At 42.0% G+C, this 23,613-nt stretch overlaps 2 protein-coding genes across 2 annotated transcripts in view; both read right to left on the bottom strand.

Moving 5' to 3' along the window:
* LOC105105244 (UDP-glucuronosyltransferase 1A1) overlaps nucleotides 1-23,138 on the bottom strand; it is a 93,043-nt gene extending 69,905 nt beyond the window's left edge. Inside the window, exon 1 of the mRNA XM_031452447.2 lies at nucleotides 22,193-23,138. Coding sequence (XP_031308307.1) covers nucleotides 22,193-23,047 — 855 coding nt within the window. The 5' untranslated portion in view covers nucleotides 23,048-23,138. The remainder of the gene's footprint in view (nucleotides 1-22,192) is intronic.
* Nucleotides 3,592-4,596, bottom strand: LOC135321183 (UDP-glucuronosyltransferase 1-6-like). The gene has a single exon (XM_064485389.1). It carries the CDS (start codon nucleotides 4,510-4,512, stop codon nucleotides 3,592-3,594), a length of 921 nt encoding a protein of 306 aa, XP_064341459.1. The 5' UTR covers nucleotides 4,513-4,596.
* Nucleotides 23,139-23,613: the final 475 nt, after the last annotated feature.

Genomic DNA, 23,613 nt, shown 5'->3' with positions numbered 1-23,613 from the left:
CTGGCTAGACCTGCTGACTCACTCAGTTCCTTTCTCCCTCTGTGAGGCTGAGACTTTCCAGGTCTTGCATAATTGGAAAAAAGAAGGCCGGACCTGCGGGAGGGAGAGGGACCCGGGAGCAGGTTCTCACCCTGCCTCTGCTTCCGGCTGCATCCCGTGGCCCTAGGCAGCATCCTCAGCTTACCTCGAAGCATCAGTCTGCTTGTTTCTGTGAGAGAAAGGAACTGCCTCCTGTTTGAGGGGCCGCCATCCTGTTATTCCATCCCAAATTAACTCTCTCTTCCATTTGAGTTGCCTTCACAGTTTTCAATGTTCTCCCTCGAGCTCACTCTTAACCGCTCGACACCACAACTGCCTGAGTGTTCCCATTTCACAGGTGGAGAAATGAGCGCTCAGAAGGAAGCCACTTGCCTCAACCACACAGCAGGTTCAAATCCAGGTCTTACAGCTCTTACCCTCCGGATGTGATGAGGACAGGAAGGGATCCCTGGAACCAGCAGGGGAGGGAGAGCTGGCCCTTCCTTGCCCCGGTGCAGGCCAGGGCCAAGCTCTCCCTCTTTCCGTGCGGCAGCGCAGCCTGGGCAGAGCGGCTGTGCTGCTCCCAGAGCCTGAGTGCCAGCCAGGACTTGCCTCCAAGGTCTGTGCGCTCCTGAGCAAGGCGAGTGGAAACCTGTCCTTCCAAAGCTGTGAGCACTTCCCTGCATTGCTAGTGGATGACACTAGGGTTTACCCCTGAATTCCTTTGTTCTGAGAAAACACTCCAAAGGCCCTCTAATAATGAAATGTACAGTGAAAGTCTCTTCTAAGATGGAGATACTTGAAACCTGAGCCTCCCAGTTGGCTCAAGGACAGACAGGTCTCAACTGAGAAGCAAGAAGGATAACAGAGGGAGCGTTCCAGCAAGCAGCCTAGACCAGAACCCCTATGGACAGAGGGAAAGGCACCTTCGAGTAAGCGGCAGAAGCAGAAGTGCCCTGGGGCCGGGTGTCAAGCACACAAGGTTTGAGCAGAGGCCCTGGGCAGGGGCAGGGCAAGTGGCTTCAGAACATCTGAGGCTGCCCCGTGGCCCAGCTTCTGGGGGTCTCCCAGTGGGAACCTCTAGCCAAGTGGCCCAAGGGCTTCTCTGAGCAACACCTGGGGAGCCCTGGAGGTGGCTGAGCACCCCCTCGGGCAGAGGAGGCAGGAAAGGCTGGGGTCAGAGTCACACCACCATGTGCCTTAGGGGGCAGGGCTCACATGCTCTTCACGCAGGCGAGGCTGGGAGCACCCCAGGTTACCCTAAGAATGGGCCCACTCTCCTAAATTGTGAATCATAGCTTCATGCAGGGAAGGTTCACCAAACTCCAGTTTTCATAAGGCTTTGCACATTTTTGAAAGCAATATATGAGTATTTGTTTAAAGCTAGGCCAACAGTTACCTATAAAACATGCTTGCTGATTTGATAAGCAGAATTGAATCTCAGAATATATTAATTTGAATATTTTTTATTATTTCTGAAGTCAAGTGTGTTTTTATTTGTATTGCATTTATATATGGCTTGACCATGTTGTCTGCCTACTAAGGAGTGTTTTGTTAGAGTTTTTTAGCTATAAATCAGGCACTTTTCTTTAATCTATAATGTATCTTCTTTTTTAAATAATTTATTGAGATGAAGTCACATAACAAAATTAACCATTTTAAAGTGAACAATTCAGTGGCATATGGTACTTTCTCAATGTCATGCAGCCACCACATCTATAGGATTCCAAAACATCACCATGACTCCAAAGTGCACATTTTTTTTCACACTGTTGAAATAGTTTGATCATTTGTCAAAAGAAACTTGATTCTGATCTCTGGGATTTAATCCCTAATCATTACAAATACAAATTGATAATCACATACTGTAGAAGGGAATGTTCCCTATGGTGACATACGAGATTGCAGTGGAAGTCCAAATGTGAGCCAAGCACCTGACAAAGGTTCACAGGGCTGAAAAAGCACACTCATTACAGTCTGGTGTTCAGTAGGACTAAATATAACTCAAATTTAGTTTCAATATGACTAAAATAGGATGATTGGTACCAAGGTACCAAAAATGATATTTTTTTTCCTTCTTATGCCAAATGTTTCTTAGTACATTTTTGCTCATTAACTTCATAGTTAAATTTCCCTAACACATGGGATTCCTATTTCATGCCCTGTGCTTCCTAAAACCAGTCCAGTTAAGCTTATCACCCCTGGCCCCGCCAGCTTCCACAGCTGCTGCCAACTGTCCAATGTGTTAGCAAAGAAACAAGCAGATGCAGAGAAACAACAAGTTTATACTGTAGAGCACAGGGAACCAGATTCAATATCTTGTAGTAACTTACAGTGACAAAGAATATGAAAACAAATATATGTATATTCCTGTATGACTGAAGCATTATGCTGTACACCAGCATTGCAAACTGACTATACTTCAATAAAAATATGTTAAAAAAAAAAAAAGAAAAAAGAAAAGAAATGAGCAGATGTTAAAGAAGGGTAGTAAGGGTCTTTGGGACTTATTGGAGGCTTTCTTTCTGATTAAAAAATGCATTAAAAAAAAGAATTCTGAGGGGAGAGTATAGCTCAGTGGTAGAACACATGCTTGGCATGCACAAGGTCCTGGGTTCAATCCCTGGTACCTCCATGGAAATAAACAAATAAACCTAATTACTCCCCTACCCACCCCCCAAAAATTAAATAAATTCTTTTTTAAAAAAAGAATTCTGATGTGAGTGATCTGAAGCCTTTTAAAGGTGTACATATTAAAACAGAAACAAAAACAAAAAAACTCATAAGTTTTTATTTTCCAAAGTAGCTCTTCCCCATATGTCAGGAAGGCATCTCAGAACACTTGCTTTAGGTCAGAGGTCAACACACTTTCTATAAAGGGTCAGTCAGTACGCAGACTTAGCAGACCACACACATCTCTGTCACATATTCTTTACTGTTGTTATTTTTAACATCCCTTTGAAAATGTAAAAGCCATTCTTTGCTCTGGGCTGTAAGAAACCAGGCCTCTGGGCAGATTCTGGGTACTGACTGTTGTGTGCTGACCCCTAGTTTAGGGCCCAGGGAAAAAGCGACACACAGAGGTAGGAGAATGGCTTTTGACCTGGCCTAACCTCTCAGCTCTGTGTCTTCCTGGTTTAGCCTTACCTGTTTCCTCAATAGCTAAGTGTCGGATTTGGAATGGAAACTTCTAAGGCTCATTCTATGATTCTGTGACTGATTACCTAAATCAGCTAAAGACATCTCCTGCTGTGGCCAGAAATGAGCCCTGTCTTTGTTCCAGGCCTCAGCATCATTCAAAACCTCAGCCTCAGCAGGGGAGGGTACAGCTCAGTGGTAGAGCATGTACTCAGCATGCACAAGGTCCTGGGTTCGATCCTCAGTATCTCCATTAAAAAAAAACAAACAAATAAATAAATCTAATTACCTCCACCCTCCCCCCCCCAAAAAAAAAACAAAAAAAAACAAAAAAACTTCAGCCTCAGATCTCCCACTGGCCCCTCGAACCAAGCCTGGCATCCCTTCTTCAGGCAGCCCCTCCAGGGGCCAAATGCATGAGGGGAGACAGAGGATTTAAGAAGGATGTTTGCCCATGAAGAAACAGGGCAATCCAAAGGAAACACAGCTACCAACCTGCGACAGGGCTCCTGGCTTCTTGCAGTTGATCCCCCCAATGAAGACCATGTTGGGCATGACTGGTTTAGGATATTCGAATACAAAGTCATATCTCATCAGCCAAATGGTGTCCTTCCGATACAAGGCAGGTAAGGACACATCTCTCTTGAGGAGATCTGATGCGAGGTCTTCATACTTAGAATACAGACAGTAAAGTAAAATGTTTTCCAAGTATTTAACAAGGAAGTTGGCCACCCGTTGGGGGAAAGTCATCCTGTCTGAGAAGCGAGTATAGAATCTGGGAACATAGGACGTGGGGCTTGAGGTCCTGGTGAACGTGTGCTCGAGGGAACACGGGAAGCCCCTGAAGAGGTACACGGAGGGCAGGCTCAGGTACTCGGCCAGGATCACCCCGCAGGGTAAGGCAGGATCAGTGAAAAGGGCATCGAACTGACCCTCCCGGAGGAAGCTCAGGGTGTCGGAGTCCATCAGGAGGCTCTGGCAGTTGAGGAAATACATGCCAATAACAATCATGTTATTCCTGTACTCGACCAGAGGGGTGTTCAGGAACCATCTCTCAGAAAAGTGGTTTTTCCCAAAAAAGCGGTAACGGCGCTCCAGCTCCTCTTGGTCATAGGGCACTGGATGGATTCTCCTTGTGTAGTGCTTGGATTCTTTTAGAAGCAAATTGATTTCCGGCACCACCACCAGGATCTCATGCCCTCTCTCGCTGAGATGCTCGACTATGTCCTTCATGCTGAGCCAGTGGCTTCCATCCTGAGGGACCACCAGCAGCCTGTCACCCACAGCCACGCCCCAAAGGGCTAAGAAGAAAGCCCCTGCAGAAACTCTCCGGAGCGCAGGGAGCCAGCAAGCCATGCTGGAGGAGGCGCAGGTAGCAACAAGAAGAGGCAGTTCACACAGTCAGAACCCCAGGGTTCCTGGCAGGTCTCCCTAAACTGATTTAATCAGGACTCTTCACAAACCCAGCTTACCTCTCCTTGCTCTGAGTGGCCTTTGTATATGAAAGAACCCAAATTAATATTTAACCCAAAATATTAAAGCACACCGCTTACTGGAAACAATCAGAGCCCTTATCAGCTTTCACTTGAGCTTCCAGGTTAATTTGTGTCTGCATCCCCACAGCCTGTCTCTCCCTCTTCCACCGGGGAGGACAACTTGGAGGGCCCCTCCAGGAAGCCCGCCGCCACCCTCCACCCCGAGCGCTCCAGATTCTGCAACATCAGTGTCGCAGTTGGGGACCAGTAGCTGTCAAGTGCTTCTCCCTTTCCTTGAAAACTTTTCTCATCACTGAGACAAAGCTTTCACAGATGCCGAGTTCACAATTGGAAACAGCACAGTGGAGCTGTTCACTCCAAATCCTGGCTACCCTGTCACCACAGCGAGGGCTGGAGTCAAATTCGGGCTGCAAGAAAACCCACGGCACAGACGAAGCCAATATACCTTCCCGCCCCGCTGCTCCTTCTGGTTTAACCACTGCTACTGGGGGTTCCCTGTGTATCAGAAAACAGAACAATAAATCCTAACAGACAGGTGCTTCAAGACCACAGTGCCCTCTTTGACTGTGGTTCAGAGCAGGAATTCTGGAGTCCTCCTTCCCAGGTGTGAGAATCCACCTCTCCGTGCCTGAATTGCCACATCTGTCACATAGGGATGCATCTGTTCCCCACGGCCACCCCCAGGGGACTGTGAGAATTAGGAAATTAAACCCCTAATCTGCAGCTCCGTCAGAGGCGCCCCCTCTGGCTCTGATCAGGCAGCCAGCTTCTGTGTGGATGAGTTGAGGAGCCCTCTGTTGTCAAAAAATAGCTCTTTTGAGTCTCAAGGAGTGAAAGAGCCAGGCCTGCACTGTGTGCAAAAACTTAAAAGGGGAGAAAATGCAGAAATAGAAAACAAAAGGAAAGCATCAGGGAACGGGGATCTGATGGTAGTGACTCAACCAGCTGGCGTCTGAAGCACACAAAGGCCGCTCTCCCTGGAAGTGGGAGCCTGTCTGTGTGCTCTCACTTACATGCGAGATCTAGAAAGCGCAGCAAACAAGCGCGTATACCAAAAAAGAGACAGACTCACAGATACAGAGAGAAAGCTGGTGGTTACCAGTGGGGAGAGGGAAGGGGGGTAAGATGCGGAGAGAGTGAAAGGCACAAAGTACTCTGTATAAAGTCAATAAGCTACAAGGGTGTGTCGTACAACACAGGGAATGTAGCCAGTGTTTTATAACAACTACGAATGGAGTATAACCTTTTTAAAAATAAACTGGCCTTAAGCTAACTATAAAAAACAAAAACAAAAACAAAAACAAAAACAAAAAACAAAAAGGTAACTAGCATCAGGACCCTAGACACTGCAGCACACTTTCTGGCTCACAAAACAACTTCCCAGTGCCCCTTTGCTGAGGGCCCCTGTAGCCAAGACTGCACACAGGGTAGCCCAAACAGCAGAAGGGCACTCCCACCCTTCCAGGGGCTGGATGCCTGAGATCAAGGCGTGGGCAGGGCTGATTCGTCCTGGAGGCTCTGAGGAACAGTCCACTCCCGGCCCCTCTCCTAGCTTCTGGTGTTTGCTGGCCATCATTGGTGTCCCTTGCTTGTGGATGCATCACCCCATCTCTGCCTTCACATTCTGCCTTCTCCTTGCATGTGTGTCTGTGTCCATGGTTCCCCTTTTTCTCAGCACACCAGTCATATTAGATCAGGCCCCTCCCCTCAAAGATCTTATTTGAACTCAGGACCTTATTTCCAAAGAAGGTCATATTCTGAAGTACCAGGTGTTAGGACTTCAAATCTCTTTGGGGGGAACACAGTTTAACCTGATACCCATACACACTCTTGCACAATACAGACCCCAAAAGCAGATCTGACCATCCTTTTCCAAGTGAGAAACTGAGGCTTGCTGCCTATGGAAAGGGCATGTTTTTGGTAAAACATTTATTTTGGCAGCTTCAGAAGGAAAAAAATAGAATTGTTTATGTCTCGGTCAACCAGTCCCAGACTTCTCAGTCTCAGGACTCCTTGACACTTTTAACGATGACTGAAGACCCACAGAACTTTTGTATCTGTGGGTTATGTCTACCCAAATGAGCTGTTTTAGAAATTAAAGCTGTCACGTTTAAAAAATTGCTTCTTTGTTAATGTATTTAAGATAACAGGAATAAATGCATTACAATTTAACATAAATAACATCTTTAAAGAAAAGCAACTATGATCACCCTACCCCAGAAAAATTAGTCAGAAGAGTGACATGTTTTCCATTTTTTGCAAGGGACAGATTACAGGCTTATAGGGTCATTGACAAACTTCTTCTCCAAAAGAACACGTGGGTCTTTAAGTGTTCGATTTCAGGTGTGCAAGTCTCTGTGATAGCTGGCATGTCGTCAGAACCCCAGAGGAGGAGTCAGAAAGCCTGGAGCTGGCTTCCAGCCTTGCCACCCACAGGTCAGGATATAATCCATCTCCTGATTTTCAGGCTTCTCAACTCTCCCTGAGACCAAGGGAGATCACGTTTGTCCTGCCTGATGTACTGCCTTGCTGAGGGAGGTCCAATAGGGTGATAGATGTGGAAAGCAGGCCATCTGGGTGAGAGGTGGTTCCTAGCATGGCTCAAACAGACCTGCCCAGAGCTGGTCACGCACAGTTTAACTGGTTCTCAAGGCCCTGTCCTAACCCAGGCCTGTTGGCTCAGAAAGCACTTTGGGGCTCAGAAAGGAGAAGAAGCCTGAGGGATGGGTTGGAAAGGGCCATTGGGAGCACAGGGCTGGCCCCAGGAACGCAGCCAAGATGTAAATTCATGGCAGCATCCTGGGGGGAGGGTCAGGGTCTCCCTAGGAGACAGTATATTTGATGGAGGATATGGGGGCATTTACCCTGTTTGGTAGGCTGTAGGGTGGAGGCTTCTGAAGTCAGAATGCTCCGGGCCCAGGTCTCGGCGTAGATCCAAAATAGTCAAGTCTGAATCACCATGGATGGGACAGGACCATCCAGGGAAGTATAGCTTGCCCAGTCTGTCATTTCCAGTGGGCACGTGTCCTATCGTAGGGGCTGTGTTTATGACTTCCTGGGAGGGGCTGCATCAGCGTGGGTGGTGGTCCCAGAAGCCAAAAACAATGGGGAGGGGCACAGGACACTAAATAACCATGACAAAGGGACCATTCAGAAGAGATACAAAGTAGGACTTCCACTCACCTGCATTTACTAGAGTAAGGAGACTTCGAACACAAGGGTGAAGGGGGAAGAACGTGCCCGGGTTTCAGCAGTAAAGATCTCGTGATATTTGGTTTTGGGCTGCAGCTGCTGTCTTCTCTACTTGGCACACTCTCTTCCCACATCCCAACTCCTAAGATCGCCCTCCTCGTCCTGCAAGGCCCCCTAGTGTCAGCTCTATTTGGACCCTTTACTTTTCTTCAAAGTATGTTTCATAATTTGTAATTAACCAATGTCTGCCTCCCCGTTGGATGGCAAGCTTCCGGCTGGTGGTCATGTTCATTTGCTTGTGCCACATCCCCAGCACTTAGCCAGGCACGTAGAAGGCTCTATTTAATAGATACCTGTTCAATGAAGGACCTTTTATGTTAAATAACAAAAGAGCCAACTGTGTGTTGTTCTGTAACACTAGAAAACCAACAAATGAGAGATTAGAGGCCATGAGATCTAAGTGAAGCTCATCCTGGGCAAATTTCACTGCATTTAACTTCCCAAAAGGTCACAGGTAGGGCACTTCCCAAGATGTTCCCAGTCTGCACAGGGAGGCAGTCAAGGGAAAGGTTAGGCATTTGGCCTCTGAAATCACAATGCCTGGGTTCACTGTACATGAATGTTTATAGCAGCGTTATTCATCATAGCCAAGAAGTGGAAACAACCCAACTGTTCATCCGCTGATGATTGGATAGACAAAATGTGGCATACCCAGACAATGGAATAGTATGCAGCCATAAAAGGGAATGAAATCCCAGCACATTCTACAAAATGAATAACCCTTGAAAACTAAGTGAAAGAAGCCAGTCACAAAGAACTATGTATATGTGTGAAATGTTCAGAACAGGCAAATCCATAGAGACAGAGAGTAAATTCATGGTTGCCAGTGACTGGAGAGAATGGGGAGTGACTGCTAAGGTCAAGGGATGTCCTTTTGGGGTGAGAAAGTGATCTGGAATTACACAGTGATGATGATTACTCATGTCTGCAAATGTATTAAAGAACATAGATTGTACATTTTAAAGGGGCAAACCTCTATGATATGTGAATTATATCTCATTTTAAAAAAAGGATCCTGCTTTCCCCACTTATCAGAGGTGTGACCACGAGCAAGTCACTCAGCCTCTCTGAGCTTCAGCTTCACTCTCTGCAAAATGGGGGTTAATGATAATACCAACCTATATTGGCTTTTGTTATATTTAAGTTCTAAACTCTCCCTAAGGGGACAGTCTGTCTGAGGGTTAAGTAACTCATTGGAAGCTCCCAACAAGAGGAGGATATTGACATCTGATCTTGTTGTTTTGAAAGGAGCCTGGTGGCACGGCGAATGTTAATACAGTGAAGGTTGGAAATAATCGTGCTGGGAAACACCCAGCACTGCCCAGTCACAGCAGAGTAACGACCGTCACCGACCCCACGCCGCACGCCCAGCACAAATGTTCACGTGCATTATCGTATTTGATCTGGAAGAGAGGTTTGTGGGGATGGTACTATTTTATCCCATTTAGCCTATTTGGAACCTGTGGTTCTTACCCAAGGTGATGGCGCTGTGAGGTGTCAGAGCTGGAGTTGTCGTGAAGACATGCTTGGATGGCTCCAGAGTCCATGTGCCCAAACACCACCTCCTGAAGCCTTCCAGCGTTTAAACCATAACTTGGGGCACAGCTTAGTGCCTCACTTGTTAATGCCGACACCTGCCATGGATGAGTCAGACAGTAGGCAGTCTTGTAGGCCACGGTAGGGCAGGGTTCATGGTGAGGAAGTGACACAGAAAGGCAAGACGCGGATGGGAAAGGAGGGAGAGAAGAGGAATGGAATAGAGGTTAAAAAAAAAAAAAAAGTCCCAGGGGAGCTGCAAGGAAGAGGGATGGAGGAGATAGTCAAGGAGAACAGTCAGCCGAAAGATTTTGTGAAATTTAGAGTCAAGTCTATGTAGACACCAGCTGGGGTCATCTTGTTCCTGACGATCCAGGTAAGACTGAGTCCCACATCCATTCAACATCCTGTTCCATGCCCTTCCCACGCAGCGTGTTATGTCCTGACGCCTGCTTGCAATTTCTGCTGAATCCTGGACTTCCCTTCTGCCTTCAGAGTATTTTTCTATTTCAAATCAAACACAGGACCCAATCCCTTGATGCTTCCCCGCCCCCACACCCACAGCAACTCTGTTTCACATAGCAAAACGTTCATGAAGGCCAAGGGTCCCTTAGGTAGGAGCTGTGCCAATGCAGCAGAGAAACAGCTTGGAACCATAGAGAGAACCTAAAATTTCCTACAAGTTCTCTCAGCCACTAGCGATTTCTTAGTTATCATGGGACCTCTTAGAGAGACCAGTGTCCTCTGCTCCCTCCCCCAAAACTGAAAGATGTTGGAGAGTAGATCTGAACGTTTGAAAAACGATTTGACTGAAATACAGGACATAGACAAGTATTTTCACTTCTCCGGCCCTGCGAGCCTCTTTGTATTCATAACGGGAGTGGCAGAATCCACAAACGAAGGAGTCTGACATGGAGCAGGTGACTTTCATCCTCTTAAAACAACCTTCTGAGGCTGAGACACTTTGGCACACCCTTATACTCCAAGTGTGTTTCATTCATCCAGTACATGTGCTCCTGGCATGGGGCTGGGTACTAAGAGATAGGGCAACGGAAAAACCAAATGTGACTCCTGCCTGGAGTTTACAGCATAGAGTCATCAGAGAACTCACTCATAGCCATTGTGATAAGCAATTTTTTTTTTCAGTGGAGGTACTGGGGATTGAATCCAGGACCTCATGCATGCTAAACACTCACTATACCATTGAGCTATACCCTCCCTGCCATTGAAACCAAAATGAAAAAGATAAGTGAATTTAGGTCAACCATGAATGGGTAAAAGAGGATTCCAGAAGGAATTCCTGTTCTGAATTCCAGAACAGGTGGCATGAGGGCCCCAAGGTAGGGTGGAACATGGTGATATGAAAGACTGGAAGCAGGCAGTGTGGCTGAAACCTAAAAAGGGAAAAGGACATGGCTGGCAAGGCGGGCAGGGGCTAAAAGACAAAGAGCTTTGTCAACCATATCAACGATGTCTTGGGTCCCTAATTCCATACCAAAAGGTTGCGTGCTAAAACTCGTCCAACCTAAACCATACTGATCACCCATCTGGTTCCCTCAGGACTTCTGGGAAGCCAAAGCAGACAGGTGACAATGTGACTCAGCACTCAGATCAATATCAGAATCACTAAAAGTTGAACAGGCAGACATGGGCTGCCTTCTGATATGATGCAATACCGAGGCCACGGCACTATTGATGAGTGTGCTTGTCAAAAGAGTGGAACCCAGATCAATCCAACCCATACTAAATTCCAGTTTACGGGAACAAGTTAAACATCACCACAAGGGGGCAGTCAGACAAACTCGAACACGAAATGTTCTTCAGGACACCAATCCAGTTACTGCAATAAGCCACAGCAATTTGTAAGAGGGAGGAACCAGAAGAAATGATGCAACATGGGAAACATGTTTGTATCCTAATTCAAATAAATCAACTGTCAAGAGACATTTTTTCCATTAAAAAAAAATTCTGGTTACGTATACATGACGTAAAATTCTCCATCTTCGTCATTTGAAAGTGCACAATTGAGTAGAATTCAGTCATCGCGATGCTGTGCAGCCATCACTGCTATCCAGTTCCGGATCAATTTCATCACCCCAAGAGGAAAGCTCTTCTCCATTAGGCAGTCACTCCCCAGTCCCCTATCTTCCTGCCTTTGGCAACTGCTAATCTGCTTTGTGTCTCTATGGATTTGCCTATTCTGGGTCTTCTATATGAATGGAATCAGACAACATGCAGTCTTTTGTGTCTGGGTTCCTTCACTTTGCATTATGTTTTCAAGGTTCACCCACGTTGCAGAAGGTATCGGTACTTCATTCATTCTAATGGGTGGGTAATATCCCATGGTGCAGATGGACCACATTTTGTTTATCCATTCACCAGTTAAAGGACATTTGGCTATTGTGAATGGTGCTGCTATGAGCATCCCTGTACCACTCTATTTCAGTACTTGATTTTCCAGTTCTTTAGGTAATATACTCAAGAGTGGAATTGTTGAGTCATATGGTACTTCTGTTTCACTTATAGAGGAGGAATTACCAAATTGCCTTCCGCAGCAGCTGCACCATTTTACATTCCCACCAGGAGGGTATGAATATTCCAATTTCTCCACATTTCTGCCAATGCTTATTTTTGTTTTTATTAAGTAGTTATCATATTGGCTGTGAAATGGTATCTCATTGTGGTATTGATTTGCATTTCCCTAGTAATTAATGATATTGAGCCTATTTTCATGTGCTTGTTGGCCATTTCTATATCTTCTTTGGAGAAATAGCTATTCAAGACCTTTGCCCATTTTTTAATTGGATGGTTTGAGCTCTTTATCTATTCTAGATACTAGAACCTTATCAGATACATAATTTGTAAATATTTTCTCCTATCTTGTGGGTTGTCTTTTTACTCTCTAGGTAATGTCCTGTGATGTACAAAAGTTTTTCATTTTGATGAAATTTAATTTATCTGTTTTTTGTTTGTTTCTTGAGCTTTTAATCTTATATCTAAGAAACCATTGCCAAATCCAAAGTCATGAAGATTTACTCCAATGTTTTCTTCTAAGAGTTTTAGCTTTTATATTTAGGTCTTTGATCCACTTTAATTCCTGCATATGATGTGAGGTAAGGATCCAACTTCATTCTTTTGCATGTAGATATCCAGTTGTCCCCAGCACCATTGGTTGAAGAGACTATTCTTCTCCCACTGAATGATTTGGACAGCTTTGTCAAAAATCAATTGACCAAGGATGTATGAGTTTATTTCCAGATTCTTAATTCTATTCCACTGACCTATATATAAAAGACATTTCTTTTTGAGACTATTGAGGAAATTAATTATAGACTGTAAAGTAGATAATATTAAAGAATTTCTTTTTAGGTGTGATAATGATAATGTGGTCATGTAATAAATGTCTTTTACTTTTTATATTTAGTGAAGTATTAATGAATGGAATGACATATCAAGGACTTCCATTTAAAAATGACAGTCAAAAAATGTGTTTAAGAAAGAGAAAAAGGAGATAGATGAATCACTACAGAAAAATACTGAAAATTATTTAACCTGAGTATGTATATATGAGATTCATTACCCTAAGGTCTCTTCTTTTGTGCATGTTTGAAAGCTTCGAGAATTTTTTTTTTGCATAAAGTTCACTTTAAATATAACTTTTATTTTTTTATTTTTTAATTATTTTTATTGAGTTATAGTCAGTTTACAATGTTGTGTCAATTTCTGGTGTATAGCACAACTTTTCAGTCAATTATGAATATACATATATTCATTTTCATATTCTTTCACATCGTGAGCTACACAAGATCTTGAATATATTTCCCTGTGCTATAAAGTATTAACTAGTTTATTTATTCTATATACCCATCAGTATCTACAAATCTCTAACTCCCAGTCTGTCCCTTCCCACTCCCCTCCCCCTGACAACCACAAGTTTATATTCTATGTCTGTGAGTCTATTTCTGTTTTATATTTAAGTTCATTTGTCTTTTTTTTTTTTAGATTCCACATATGAGTGATATTATATATTTTTGTTTCTCTTTTTTGCTTACTTCACTTAGAATGACATTCTCCGGGGACATCCATGTTGCTTGCTGCAAATGGCATTATGTTGTCGCTTTTATGGCTGAATAGTATTCCATTGTATAAATATACACAGCTTCTTTATCCAGTCATCTGTTGGTGGACATTTAGGTTGTTTCCACATCTTGGCTATTGTAAATAGTTCTGCTATGAACATTGGGGTGCAGGTGTCTTTTTGAAGTAGGGTTCCTTCTGGATATATGCCCAGGAGCAGGATGACTGGGTCATATGGTAAGTCTATTCCTAGTCTTTTGAGGAATCTCCATACTGTTTTCCACAGTGGCTACACCAACCTGCATTCCCACCAGCAGTGTAGGAGGGTTCCCTTTTCTCCACACCCTCTCCAGCATTTGTCATTTGTGGACTTTTGAATGATGGCCATTCTGACTGGTGTGAGGTGATACCTCATTGTAGTTTTGATTTGCATTTCTCTGATAATTAGTGATATTGAGCAATTTTTCATGTGCCTATTGGTCATTCATATTCTTCCTTGGAGAATTGCTTGTTTAGGTCATCTGCCCATTTTTGGATTGGGTTGTTTGCTTTTTTCTTATTATGTCATATGAGCTGTTTATATATTCTGGAGATCAAGCCTTTGTTGGTTTCATCGTTTGCAAATATTTTCTCCCATTACATAGGTTGTCATTTAGCCTTACTTATGGTTTCCTTTGCTGTGCAGAAGCTTGTAAGTTTAATTAGGTCCCATTTGTTTATTTTTGCTTTTATTTCTATTTCTTGGGTATACTGAAAACTTTGAGAATTTAAAAGCAGAAATAAACAGTCATGGTGAGGGGCATTAGATTCCCCCACTAATAGATAAATTTGAATTTAACTTTTGGAATGGAGCCAGAATCTCAGAGAAATAAGGAAGCACAGGTCTTTTATTGCTGTGTAAACTCATGCTGCCTCCAGGTCTCCAGAGCTGGAACAACTACTCTGAATTGTATAGACTGAACCCAGCGGATCTGGTAATCAATTCTGCTGGGACTCACCAAAAACTGAAAAAGACTGGAAGTGATTTCTTTTTTTTTTTTTTCCCTTTAAAACTATTTTAAAGTTCTCCTGAATGATGATCTGCCATCCTTGTTAAAGTATTTAATTACATCCTTGACTATCATCCCCCTGGACAGACTCAAGGAGACTCTGTGATAGGAAACTTTCAAGAAAACTCCCACCAGGGATCCTGAGACACAGCCCACAAACACACATGCACACACACCCAAATACCTACACACAGCGCACACTCTATCATCAATCGATGTTTCCTTCTTCTAGGACAGATGAGATTCAAACTATGACTCCTGTTCTCAAGCAAGGTAAACTGCTCAGCAAACTGTGTGTCTTACCAAGAGACTGCCTGCCCATCTGAAATAAGGCAGGAGAAATATATGGTGTCCGTAGGTCTTTTGATGAAAATTTGCTTGTGTAGTTATGTTGTATATAAAGGCTCTTTGTTAAAGGGTCCTCTTTGAGATCAGAATTGCTCTTTGAGAATTATTCTTACTTTATAGTTATATTTATAAGTATACATATGTTTTAAATTCTGTATATAATATGTATTTTATATAAAATTTAAATAAATATACATAAATGTATAATATATAAATTTTAAAATATCTATATAAACTTTCAGCTATAGGAAAGCTTAGGATACATATAATCCTTTAATAGATATATAAAACCATATATTTTATAGATACTTATAGACATATGTAACTAAACATATGTAAAACCATATATGGTTCAATATGTTTTATAGATTTCTTTCTGTAAGTGGTGGCTATAAAATCCATTAGGTTTTATATATCTCTGACCTGCTCCAGATGACCCATGAGCTGTAATAAACTGGGTATGGGGTCAGGAAGCTGCAGGGCCTCACCCTCGGGCAGAGGCGGCAGGTGCAGGCAGCAGCTGGCTGGTGCTCAGTGGGGCTGTGGACAAAGAGCAAAGAGGAGAGGCCCAGCCTCTCAGAGTCCTGCAACTTGCCTCCCCTTGCCAGCAAAAGAACCACAGCCTGGTCTTGCCAAGAGCAGAAAGCCATGCCTAATTCCAACAGGCCTAAGGTGGAAGGCTCTCCAGTTTCTAGAAAGAGCATTATTTCACTTTCCCACGAGGCCAAAAAGTCCCTCATTCACCAAACATCTGCTGAGCACTGGACTAGACCCCCAAGGACGAAAAAAGGTCAAGGGGTCCATGGGATATCTTTGTACCTTCTACCTCATTTTGCTGGAAATCTAAAGCTCCTCTCTAAAAAATCAAGACTATTTTTAAAAAGGATGGAGACTCACCCCTGGCCTCCAAGAGTGCACACACCACAGGGAGACAGACAAGGCAATGATGCCCCGCAGGGAGCGTAGGGCTCGCCTCTGCCAGCTGTCTGTCTGACAACCGTCTGCGGAGTGACAGCCGCAAGGTTTAGACCCACGGTCACTCCTCGACAGCCACAAACAGGAGCCTCTGGGCAGCCTTCAGCTCGCCTCTACCAGCTTGAGTCTGTGGTCAGTAATTCCAAGTTAATACGAGCTCAGCCGAGGACCTCTCTGCAAGGCCCCAGGTACCCGACAGAGGTCACACTGGAAAGGGTTGAGCCCCTGCTCCTTCCTTCCCTCCAAGGCTGGTATGGGCCTGGCTCTGTCCCAGCCTGAGGAGAGGGTGGCCGGTCTGAGCCTTGGTGTCCAAAATGCCACCGGCCTATGCCCAAGAGAGCAAAATGGGCAAGGCAGGGCTGGCAATGGACCATCTGTGAGGCTGGATGCCTCTCCTCAGTTTTCCTGACAGCCTTCCCATCCCAGGTCTGAATCACCTCCTCTCTGGAGCCCCCCTGATTTCCCTAGACTCCAAGCTCCCCTTTCTGTGCACTTCTGCACATTGTGTGCTCAGATCCACTTTCCAAGTCTGTCCCCTGGACCAGAACTGCTCCAGCCCTCTGACCTTTAGCACAGACCTAGCCCAGTAGGATTGCAAACTTAAGCCTGGAAAATTTCAATGGGAAACCATCATATTTCAATATCTCTTGGTAAATTGCACGATAGGTTCCAAGTAAAGTCTATAGAATTAAGTATCTTATCCAGGAAGAAAGAATGGGCTTTTGTTTTTTCTTTTGGGAAGCTCTAGTCCAGACTGGGGTGTGCAGTAGAGAGAAAATCCAACCATGTGACCCAGGAAATGTCCCATTCCTTCGGAGGTGGGGGACAAGATTTCTGCCCATGCCCCTAGAAAAGAGCCAGAAGTGAGACAACTGAGGAAAAGGGCAGTCCAGTTGGGCCAGGACAGAGACCGTTTGTCCCCTCAGCCACATGGGTCAAGGGACATGTGTAAGTCCTACATGAGGGGTCCCTGGGGGTTGAGAAGTTTGCAGAATTACACTGTTTCCAATACATTTGTTGTTACTGATGAGAAGATGCGTGCAGGGGGAGCTTTGGAACCCAAACTGTAGTAGCAAAAACATGACCTTTGCACCCAATCGCAGCACCTTTCTTAAAAAATAAATGCATACAGAAACCATGGGCCCACAGGCGACCAGAGGGACTTAGGTTATCTTTCTAATGTTTTACATTAAATTTATTGCTACTCTGAGTAACCTTGCTTTGTACCAGGAGCATCACTTAAACTAACATATTTCTTATTAACTGGTGATGTAATTGTTTTTCAGAGTGAATAGAACATTACAATATATTTAAATTTTATGTTTCCTCCTAGATTCCCCTTCTTCAGGTGTCGTACCTCTGACTTTTCCCTGGGGGCCCAGCAATCTTGTCCCCCACCTCAAAGGGACTGGAAAATCTGAGCGACCTGATTTTTATATGACTGATGAGCTAAGAATGGTTGTTACACTTTTAAAGATTTATAAACAATCAAACAAAAACAAACAAACAAACAAGATTATGTGACAGAAACTGTATATGGCCTGCAAAGTCTAAAATATTGACTCTGGCCCTTTCCATAAAAGTTTGCCAATCCCTGCCATTGCAGCTTGAATTTACACAAACAAAATAATATGTTCTCTGCTATATGGAATCACTTAAATTCCCTTTTAGCACATGTGTGATGAAAAGTGCTTAATTATTTTTTTCATTTATTTTTACATTTTTCACATTATTTATTACATTTTTACATATCTTATTATTACAATGTTGTGTCAAATTCCAGTGTAGAGCACAAGTTTTCAGTTATACATGAACATACATATATTCATTGTCACATTTTATTTCTCTGTGAGCTACCACAAGATCTTGTATATATTTCCCTGTGCTATACAGTATAATCTTGTTTATCTATTCTGCATATGCCTGTCAGTATCTACAAATTTTGAAATCCCAGTCTGTCCCTTCCCACTCCCCGTCCCCTTGGCAACCATAAGTTTGTATTCTATGTCTATGAGCCTGCTTCTGTTTTGTATTTATGTTCTTTTTTTTTTTTTTTTTTTAGATTCCACATATGAGCAATCTCATATGGTATTTTTCTTTCTCTTTCTGGCTTACTTCACTTAGAATGACATTCTCCAGGAGCATGCATGTTGCTGCAAATGGTGTTACGTTGTTGTTTTTATGGCTGAATAGTATTCCATTGTGTAAATATACCACCTCTTCTTCATCCAGTCATCTGTTGATGGACATTTAGGCTGTTTCCATGTCTTGGCTATTGTAAATAGTGCTGCTATGAACATTGGGGTGCAGGTGTCTTTTTGAAGTAGGGTTCCTTCTGGATATATGCCCAGGAGCAGGATGACTGGGTCATATGGTAAGTCTATTCCTAGTCTTTTGAGGAATCTCCATACTGTTTTCCACAGTGGCTGCACCAACCTGCATTCCCACCAGCAGTGTAGGAGGGTTCCCTTTTCTCCACACCCTCTCCAGCATTTGTCATTTGTGGACTTTTGAATGATGGCCATTCTGACTGGTGTGAGGTGATACCTCATTGTAGTTTTGATTTGCATTTCTCTGATAATTAGTGATATTGAGCATTTTTTCATGTGCCTGTGGATCATTTGTATTTCTTCCTTGGAGAATTGCTTGTTTAGGTCTTCTGCCCATTTTTGGATTGGGTTGTTTGCTTTTTTCTTATTATGTCATATGAGCTGCTTATATAATCTGGAGATCAAGCCTTTGTTGGTTTCATCGTTTGCAAAAATTTTCTCCCATTCCTTAGGTTGTCGTTTTGTTTTACTTATGGTTTCCTTTGCTGTACAGAAGCTTGTAAGTTTAATTAGGTCCCATTTGTTTACTCCTGCTTTTATTTCTATTGCTTGGGTAGACTGCCCTAGGAGAACATTTCTGAGACGTACATAAGATAATGTTTTGCCTGTGTCTTCTTCTAGGAGGTTTATTGTATCTTGTTTTATGTTTAAGTCTTTGATCCCTTTTGAGTTGATTTTTGTGTATGGTGTAAGGGAGTGTTCTAGCTTCATTGCTTTATATACTGCTGTCCAGTTTTCCCACCACCATTTGCTGAAGAGACTGTCTTTATTCCTTTGTATATTCTTGCCTTCTTTGTCAAAGATTAGTTGACCAAAAGTTTGTGGGTTCATTTCTGGGCTCTCTATTCTGTTCCATTGGCCCATATGTCTGTTTTTGTACCAATACCATGCTTTCTTGATGACTGTAGCTCTATAGTATTGTCCATTCAGTTAAACTAAATAAATCCAACACTATCATCTTGGCTTCTGTGTGTGTGTGTGTGTGTGTGTGTGTGTGTGTGTGTGTACCTAATCTGGGTGAAACTTCCTCAACTATGTGAGGGTCCTGGTGCCCTCACTGGGTAAGGCAAAGTGAGCAGAGGCCCTTACAAAATGTTGTCCCAGCCAGACTTGATTTAGGCTTTAAGTAGTAGGAGCTACATAAACAGAGTGTCCACAACGTAATCTCACTGAGCATATAATCCATCTATAACCACTCCTTAGTTCAAAGCAGAAAGAACCCTCAACATGTGAGAAACTATGACCCTATTACAAAATACACTGAGACTTACAAGCAGCCAGGTCAATCGATAAAAATGAATATTACTTCCCTAATAAAAGAATAGGCTGAGATAAGCCACCAGGTGTTTTATCTGGATTTATAGACTATGCATTTGCCAGGAATCTTACTCCTGTGTTTGAAAAGTACTTTTCAACTGCAAGTGATTAAACTCTAATTCAAACTGGCTAAATCAACTATTCAAAATTATTCATAAACTATTGAATAATTGTTTTGAACTAATGATTCAACTTCAGTAAAACAAAATAAGAGGTATGAATAAGGGGGGTATTATTTGCAGATAATATTGTACACCTAGGAAATCTTATAGAGGGACGGGGATAGCTCAGTGGTACAGCACAAGCTTAGTATGCACGAGCTCCTGGGTTTAATCCCTGGTATTTCCCTTTAAAAAAGAGAGAATTATTTCTAATTGAAGGAAAAAAGAAAGAAATAGTACAGATTAACAAGAGAAATTAGTAATATGGCTAGATCGAGATAAATGTGCAAAAAACAAAATTATTCTCTAAAAAATGCCCTATTCATGATAGTTTCAAAAATAATAAAATGCCTAGGAATAAATTTTAATAAGAGAAAATAAAAGATATCAAAGTCAAATGCAGATTTTCATTGGCAGACATAAAACAAGATCTGAATAAATAAAGAGAAGTACTATATTCTGAATAGAAAAAGCATAGCAAAAAGATGATGTTAATCTTCCTCAAATTAGTAAAAATATTTTACACAATGTTAACAGAAATCTAGTGGTTTATTTTTATTTTTTGGAACTAGATAAAACAATATGCAGTTTTGTGAAAGAGAGTAAATTATGAGAATCACCAAGAAAATTTGGAAAAAAAGAATAATGAGTATGAGGCATGCTCTACCACATGTTAAAACTTACTACAAAGCTACCATAATCAAAATATGGACTGGAACGTGAATAGATAAATCAGTGGAACAAGACTGAAAGTTCAAAAGCAGATGCAAAAAAATATGGAAATTTAAAATATGATAATGTGTTTCAATTCAATGGATGAAAAAGGATTTTTCATTAAATGATGTTCGGACAATGGACAGTCTATTTAGAAAAACAATAAAGTCAGACCTTTATACCATGTAAAGTTCTCATTGTAAGAAATAAAATTAATGTTGGAGGAATTAAAGCATTAAAACATAATATGGAAAAAATGCTTATGTATGTCAAGCTTGGAAAGATCGAAACAAGCTGAAATCCAGAAACAATTAAAGGAAAAGTCAACCAGTTTGAACTACCCATAAATGAAAACCCTATATAAGGGCAGATGAAAGAGATTAAAAATATTCACAAGGAAAAAATTATTTGCAGCACATATAAAAAGTTATTAATATTCCCAATACTCAAGAGACTTGAGATAATTATATTACTATTAATTATGGTAACTATAAAAAGAAAGCCCTATAAAAATGATTTAAGAGGGAATTGGGCATAGCTCAGTGGTAGAGCACATACACAAGGTACTGGGTTCAATCCCCAATACTTCCACTAAAAAAATATTTTGGGGGGTGGGTAATTAGGTTTTTATTTACTTATTTATTTATTTTTTTTAACAGAGGGACTGGGGATTGAACCCAGGACCTTGCGCATGCTAGGCACACACTCTACCACTAAGCTATACCCTCCTCCCCACCAAATATTTTTTAATGATTAAGGAATGTGAATACATACTTCACAAAAGAGAGAATGCAAATGGCCAATATATCTATGAAAACAGGAAATAAAAATTGATACAGCCATGGAGAATTTTTTTTGCCAAAAAATTTAAAACTTGGACAACATCTGGAGGTGGAGAGGGTAGGCAAAAACAGAATTCTTTTGACCTACTTCTGACCAAAGCATCAAGTTGTTCAATATTTTGATAGCAATCTGTCTAATTTATTAAAATACAGCATGTGCCTCCCATGTGACCCAGCAACCCTACTCCTAAGGACTCTCGCTTATGGAGATAAGAACAAGACAATAGAAACACAAGAAGGTAAAGAAATTAAGAATGTTTAATACAATCTTGCTTATAAAAGCAAAAGTGGGAAAAGCTATTAATATCTATCAATAACAATAGCTATTAATATTGGTTAGTTGAATAAACTACAAAATAAAAGTAAAGAATTTTATGCAACTATTTAAAAGAATGTGACAGATTTGTGTGTACTGATTGTAAAGATGTCCACAACTTACTGGCAAGTCAAATAAGCAAGGAAAAGAACAATATGTCTAGTCTGGTGGTAGACTGCATTTTAACAAAGTGAGTATGAGAATTTATGTTCGATATGTGCACATGTATTAATAATTTCAGAAAAATCGGGGAAAATGCACACAAAATTGTTAAAAGCATTTTCCTATAGGGGGTGGCACTGGATTAACCAAAATCCATTTCTTACTATATTTTCCAGTATTTTTCCAAAAACAGTATTAAAAAATGCAGCCTGAAAATTATATACAATTACCTCCTCCTCCTCCTCCTCCTCCTCCACATACATACATATCAGAGAGGGCAGCTTTATAAAATTTGATAACACACAATTAAATGAATTGGCACAAAATAATTTGGTCAACCAGAAAGAAATTACAAATGCAAAGGATATAAATGACAAATCACAGTTTGGTAAGGAATCTTTTTTTTTTTTTAATGTCCAAAGTTAGATTATTCTTAATATGCTAAAGGACAAGTAACTTACCTTTGGCAATGGCTTTCTCTCCTGGCAGTTGATGCCACCAATGAAGACCATGTTGGGCATCACAGGCTTGGGATAGTCCAAAACAAAGTCCGCTCGTAACAACCAAATTGATGTTTGGCTGAAGAGATCATATGCTGTGACAGGCGTTTGGAAAATCTCAGAGGCAATATCTTCAACGTTTTTGTAAAAATAGTGGCAAAATACACGTTCCTCCAAGTGCCAGATTTGGTTCCGTACTCTCTCCCTGAAAGTCATGACATCCGAGAGCGCCGTGAGGCCTCTAGGGACATAGGAGAGAGCCATGGGACTCTGAGTGCCTTCTTCAAGGTAGTGGCAAAATACTCCCCTACTGAAGATCACAGATGGGAGTGAAAAATATTTGGCTACAATTAAGCCACACATATCAAAAGGATCTAGAAACACTGCATCAAAAGAACTCTCTTCTAAGTATTTGACTAATTTTAAGTCCTTAAACAGACTCCTACAGTGTGAAAATAAATCATCAAAAATTTTGTTGGCTGGACTCATTAAGAAAGAAAATAAACTTAGCTGTGGATTTTTCCACTGAAAATCAGAGAAAATCTGGAACTCACGATTGAAGTCCTCCAGAGTGTAAGTCGTGGAATAAGTCTTCACTGTAACATTGAATGAATTTCCCAGGTGCCAACTCACCTCTGGTATGACTAGGACCACCTCATGCCCTTTGTGGGTGAGCTTCTCCACAACCGAACGCATGGTAAACCAGTGGCTCCCATCCATGGGTACTACCAGCAGCTTGCCTGCCTCAGCGAAGCCAGGTGTCAGCAGCAGACACACGTATAGAGGAAGGAAGCCGGTTAAAATTGCAGGAGCCATCAGATTAACTGCAGCCCAGAGCAATTCAGCTACCTGGATTCAAAGCTCATGTAACATGATAGCCAGAAGTGCAGGCACAAAACCTGTCCCAGGAAAGGGCGTGTATTTATACATTAACTAAAAAAAAAAAAAATTCATTGCCAATGATTTACTCATAAGAACAACAGATGAATAGCAGTGCTGAAATACTAGTATTATGTGTTCCAGATGAGAATGGCTTTTGATCTTTGCCATGGGCAGAGGTCACGCGCTGCAATGCCCTTTTAGAAACAGAATTATTAAGCAATGCTTTTGGACCCTGAAGACTCAGAAAGATAAGAAAGAAAGAAAGAAAGAAAGAAAGAAAGAAAGAAAGAAAGAAAGAAAGAAAGAAAGAAAGAAAGAAAGAAAGAAAGAAAGAAAGAAAGAAAGAAAGAAAGGAAGGAAATTTCAATAAACCTGGTATTTTTGCAATTTGTTCCAAAGGAAAATTTGGATTTTATCCTCAGACTACCAAAGACTGTGCCCAGAAATTGATTGGCATCCCAGATTCCAAGGAAAGATCTGAAGCCCCTTGCCTCTGACCT

The sequence above is a fragment of the Camelus dromedarius genome, chromosome 4, assembly GCF_036321535.1.
Source record: "Camelus dromedarius isolate mCamDro1 chromosome 4, mCamDro1.pat, whole genome shotgun sequence".
Classification (NCBI taxonomy): Eukaryota; Metazoa; Chordata; class Mammalia; order Artiodactyla; family Camelidae; genus Camelus; species Camelus dromedarius.
The sequence above is the reverse complement of the archived record's forward strand: the minus strand, read 5'-3'. Positions and strand labels throughout refer to the sequence as shown.